This window comes from Octopus bimaculoides, chromosome 15 (assembly GCF_046866305.1).
Source record: "Octopus bimaculoides isolate indiv1 chromosome 15, ASM4686630v1, whole genome shotgun sequence".
Taxonomy (NCBI): domain Eukaryota; kingdom Metazoa; phylum Mollusca; class Cephalopoda; order Octopoda; family Octopodidae; genus Octopus; species Octopus bimaculoides.
This window is the reverse complement of record NC_142942.1, coordinates 19,327,186-19,333,163: the sequence shown is the minus strand read 5'-3', so window position 1 is coordinate 19,333,163 and position 5,978 is coordinate 19,327,186. Positions and strand designations below refer to the sequence as shown.

General features: G+C 38.3%; 1 protein-coding gene across 2 annotated transcripts in view; it reads right to left on the bottom strand.

The window, feature by feature from the left end:
• Window positions 1-2,414, bottom strand: part of LOC106875248 (uncharacterized) — a 537,851-nt gene extending 535,437 nt beyond the window's left edge. The window contains exon 1 of one of the 2 annotated variants that reach the window (XM_089363498.1): window positions 1,906-2,414. In XM_089363498.1, coding sequence (XP_089219624.1) covers window positions 1,906-1,951 — 46 coding nt within the window. In that variant the 5' untranslated portion in view covers window positions 1,952-2,414. The remainder of the gene's footprint in view (window positions 1-1,905) is intronic. The other variant, XM_089363495.1, reaches the window with a different exon arrangement.
• Between the last annotated feature and the right edge of the window lie 3,564 nt (window positions 2,415-5,978).

Below are 5,978 nucleotides of genomic sequence, written 5' to 3'. Positions count from 1 at the left end.
CTGTAGGCACAAGGCCTGACATTTTTTGGATAGCGGGGATAGTCGTTTACATGGACCCTGATGCTTAACTGGTGTTTGTCTTTTGCACCCCGAAATGATGACAGGTGAAGTCGACCACGGCGGAATTTGAACTGAGTACGTAAAGAGACGAAAGAAATACCGCTAAGTATTTTGTCAGACGCGTTAACCATCTGCTAGTTCGCCTCAACCAAAATAATAACTATTGTTTCAATTTCTTTATAATAATAATAATAATAATAATCCTTTGTACAACAGGCACAAGGCCTGAACATTTGGGCGAGTGGGGCTAGCCATTTTCATCGATTCCAATACTTGACAGGTACTTATTTCATCGACCCCGAAAGGGTGAAAGGCAAAGAAGACCTCAGCGGAATTTGAACTTGGACTGTAAAGTCGGACGACTTGTCACTAAGCATTTTGTCCGGTGTACTACTGATTCTGCCAGCATGTCGCAATAATAATAATAATAATAATAATAATATTCCTTTATACCATAGGCACAAAGGCTGAAATTTGGCGGAATGGGAATACTCGATTACATCGACCCAAGTACCCGAGTGGTACTCATTTTATTGACCGCGATGGATGAAAGGCAAAGTCGACCTCGGTGGGATTTGAACTCAAATCGTAAGGACGGACCAAATGCCACCAAGCATTTTGTCCAGCATGCTAACAATTCAGCCAGCTCGTCGCCTAAGATAATAATAATAATAATAATTATAATGATGATGATGATGATGATGGTGATGATAATAATAATAATAATAATCATAATTCTTTCTATTGAAGGCACAAGTTCTGAAATTTTGTGGGGAAGGTACTTGTCGATTACAACCACCCCAGTACTCAACTGGTACTTCATTTATCGACCTCGGGAGGTTGAAAGGCAAAGTCGACCTCGGCGGAATTTGAACTCAGAACATAGACAGATGGAATACTTCCAACTATTTTGTCCGGAGCGTTAACAATTCTGCCAGCTCGTCGCCTTTATAATAATAATAATAATCCTTTCTACTATAGGCACAAGGTCTGAAGTTTAGGTGTGGAATGGGTTGATAACATCGACTCCAGCGTTCAACTGGTACTCATTTCCTTGACTCCAAGGGGATGAAAGCAAAGTCGACTTCGGCGGAATTTGAACCCAGAATGTAAGGGCTTTTTACCCAGCGTGCTAACGATTCTGCAAGCTCACCGCCTTCGTAATAATAATAACAACAACAACAACAACAACATTAATAATCTTTTCTACTCTTGGCACAAGGCCCGAAATTTTTGGGAGGGGGCCAGTCGATTAGATTGACTTCAGTACACAACTGGTACTTAATTTATCGACCCCGAAAGGATGAAAGGCAAAGTCGACCTCGGGAGAATTTGAACTCAGAACGTATAGACGGACGAAATGCCGCTAAATATTTTGCCCGGCGTGCTAACGATTACTGCCAGCTCGCCACCATAATAATAATAATAATAATAATAATAATAATAATAATAATAATAATAATAATGTCTCTAAATTGGGGGATATTAGAAGGATATTACATTCGATTCATTTAAATTTCTTTTTCTAAAATAGTTAATATTTTCTAGATATTGGGAATATGAAAAAAAAAAAAAAAAGAAAGCACTACAGAAATATTGTATGTGTGTGTGTGTATATATATATATATATATATATATATATATATATATATATATATATATATATATATATATATAAAACATATATATAAGATAATGTATGATATCGTATAACGGAGTGAAAGAATAAAATAAGAAGAAAGAATAAATTCGATGTTATAAATCGTAAAACAAGAGCAAAAAAAAAAAGTAGGGGTGGGGGACAAATAAATAGATAAATGAACCCCGAAGAATTCGGCCACTTACCTAACAGTATTCCCAAGAGGAACAAAGGCAATAATTTCCAAGACATAACTTGTATGATGTAAAATTATCAACAGGAGGAGGGAAAAAATAGCCAAGCTTTCGAAAGCAACGTTGTATTTTGCCGGTATTTATATAATGTAATTAATATATATGTGTGTGTGTGTGGCTGTATATATAAGTAACTTTATATTATATACCTTTATATATATACATACATGTGCATGTGTCTGTTATATATTCATATATGTGTGTATTTATATGCATGTACAACTTTATATATTTCTGTGTGTATGTATTTTTTTAAAGTGTGTTTACATATATATATATGCGTATATATATATGTGTGTGTTTACGTTTGTATGAGTGTAAAGGCACAACCACTTGGAGAGAGGGAGAGAGAGAGAGAGAAAAAAAGAGGAAGAGAAGCTTTTCCCAGAAATTAAGGAGAGAGGAGTGTATATAACAAGTGTGTATTATGTTTGTCTGTCTTGCTGAGTTCTATAATTATATATATAAGTATGTATATATATATATATATATATATATATATATATATATATATATATATATGTATATAAATATATATATATATATATATGTATTTATGTGTGTGTGTATGTATATAAGTGTGTGCTTATAGAAATGTATATATAAACAATGGTGAGAGTGCGGCTGAGAATGTCGAACGAGAGTGAGCTGTATCTATCTATCTATATATCTATACGTATATATTAACTATATAAACAGTATAGATAGATAAATAGATAGATAAAGAAATAGATAGATAGACAGATAGATAGATAGATTGATAGATGCTGCGTAACGAAAACTGAACAGAATAGTGCTGAAAAGGAGAGCAACAGAGCGTGTAATTTAAACCATGTTGTTTTTGTATTTATATATGTATATATAAATATATGTATATATATATTTTTGTATGTGTGTGTGTATGTATGTTTGTGTATATATATGTGTGTATGTGTGTGTGTGTGTGTTTGTGTTTTAAAGTGTTAGAGTTTCAAAGAAACGTGTTGGCTTGTTTCGTTGTGTGTGTTTCAAACTGAAAGCGTGTGTCGGCAGAGGAACGCCGGACGATCTGGTAAGATTGGTTTCGAAAAAGACACGCACTGGCAACTGTAGTATTAGCACAGTTGACTGTTGTGTTGTGATGTTGCTGTTGTTGTTGTTATTATCGTGGTGATGGGGTAGCGGTGGCCATGATGGAGGCGGTGATGTTAGCGTTGTAACGTGGTGGTGAAAGTGTTGTTATTGTTGTTGTTGTTGTTGTTGTTGTTGTTGTGGTGGTGGTGGTATTAGTGGTGTGTGTGTGTGTGTGTGTGTATGTGTTGTGGTGGTTATTACGAGAGTAGCAGTGACAGTGTGCTTAACGGGGGCTGGGGGGAGTGGGGATGGGGGGGGGGGGGCTGGTGCACGGAGGGAGATGGTATCGGTGGTGGTAGGGTGAGTGCAACAGCAGGAGCTGGTGGTGGCGATGTTATTAGTGGTTGTTGTTGTTGGTAGTGTTACAGCGACAGGGTGTGGGTGGTGTTAATAGTGTTGTTGTTGTTGTTGTTAGTGGTGGTGGTGGTGGTGGTATTGGTGGTTCTAGTGTTAGTGTAATAGCAGCAATAGTAAAGTCTATATGTATACGTATAAATCGTATGTGTGTGTGTGTGTGTGTGTGTGTGTGATTGTGTGGTGGTGGTGGTGGTGATAGTGTTATAGGTTTAGTGTAGGTGCTGGGGACTGGGGTGGTGGTGGTGTTGGTGGTAACAGTGAGTGATCGTGATGGGCCCTGATGGTGGTGGTGATGCTGGTGGTGGCGAGTTGGTTATAGGGATATTGATGGTGGTAAATGGTGGTGTCGGTGGTAGCGGTGGCGGCGGCGGCGGCGGTGGTGGCGTATCGGCGCTGTTTTAGTGGAGGCGGTCGCTGAACGTAACGTGTGCGTGAGTGCTGTAAATAACTTGGTTGTGGATGTTAATACGACGATGGTTTGCTCAGGATGTATATATATATATATATATTTATATATATATATATATATATATATATATATATATATGTGTGTGTGTTTGTGTGTATGTGTGTTAGTATGATTGAGTGTGTGGGTGTGTAACGTGTGCTGGTTTATTGGGGTTTATTAATACGAATGTGTGTAAGACATGTGTGTGTGTGTGTGTGTGTGTTTGCTTCAGTGGTTGCGCATGTGTAACAGCGTCTGTATGTATGTATATATATATATATAACGAAGATGTGCAGATCATGCGTAAGCGTTTGTCACAATGGCTATGTGTGTGGGTGGGTGTGTGCTTGTGGGAGAAAATGTCTCTATGTGTAGCTATGTGTTTGTGTGTATGTGTGTCTGTTGTAACTGTAATATACGTATGTGTCTGTCTCTGTATGTGTGAATTGATAATCGTGTGTGTGTGTGTGTGTGTGTGTGTGTGAATAAGTGTGTTGTTTAACCCTTGGTCAACCTTGATCAAACTATCGGTCATTTTTGTTTATTCTTGGGCCAGTTATGAAGGAGCAGGTTCATTATCAAAGACGAACCAGCTATGACCCTTACGTCCTATCCTAGACTCCATTCACCCAAGTCTTCATTATCCTATGTCCTCTAAGCCAGTAAATTGTGATTTGAGAGGGAGAAATTTGGCTACTCTATCTAGCCTCCAGACAAATGTCCCTCGTCATTGAACTTCACATCAACCCTGATCCAGTAAACCTATGATGAAAAGTATTATAGTTATGACTGCCCTTCCATATCAAAACTATATCTTCCTCTTTATTACGTGCCCCCTTAACACAGTGATATTTAATTTGAGCGTAGTTTGGCTACTATTTCTTGCATGTTTGACTTCTAGACAGAGGCTCTGTCCATATGCTGTAGGCTAAATGCTTACAACTCAGCTGGATTGCACTTCCACAAAGTTGAGTACCTATTGCTCCAGCTGGACTGTACTTACGCGGAGAAGTCGAGGACCTAACTACCTATTACCCCAGCTGGACTGTACTTCTGAGATGTTGAGGGACATATTGTACTCTCCCACGCACACACAGTTGTTGCTACTGTCAGAACTGAGTCAAACAATGATTAAAGATGTTCCAACGGTGACCATCCTTTCTTATTTTATAATATCAGAGACTATATTACTTAATATATCCGTTCTTATGTAATATATTTAGTAGTGATTTATGAGAAAGTTGGTTGCCATTTCTGAGCGACCACGTACAGGCTTCCTATTTCAGTTTTCTTGTGTATTTGTAGATTCCCAGTGCTCACAGTAGAGGTGGGCATGGTAAGATTGCTCACTGTACCAGTCGCAGTTGTTCTCCACCATGCACGTAGCATTTATCGCATGCAGCATTCCAGCACAGTTTTTACAAGGAAGGGAATGATTACAATGATTCTTCTTTGATGCTCTGTGCTTATTGTGTGTGTGTGTATGTGTGTGTTTGTGTGTGTGTGTGTGTCTGTGCATGTGTATGTATGTATGTGTGTGAATGTGTGCGCGCACGTGCGCACGTTTTATGTTTGAGTTGAGCTGAAGGATGGTGCTTTTAAAATAGTTCTGGCCTATTGCAGAAGCAGACGAGCCTTGGTAATTTTGGGGTTGTTTGGACATGTCACGGAAAAGAAGACCACGGTGCAAGTCGTAGCCTGCACACATGAACTCACACACACGCACACACACGCACACACACACACAGCATCCTTTCAACAACTAGTCATCTTTATTATGTAAGTTTTGGGGCCTGAAAAAGGGCAGAAAAGTTTTGTCATGCATTTTTCTATCTGCTGTTTCCTAAGGGAAAATTTTGGCCTGGCCTCCTAATTTATGATGAATCTGGTATATATTTTTTTAAATGGCGATCTTTGTTTACTTTCTATTATGGTACTAATAAATGGTACTAATAAATGCTGTAAGACTGTTTCGACGCTGATTTTACGTCATTTTTATCTGTCTTGGATAAGTATTGCAGAGGTGTTCTGAAACATGTCTAGAACTGCTGTTTCAAGTATATTGTTATATTTACGATGAGAACATGTGACAGTCGCATTTGATATA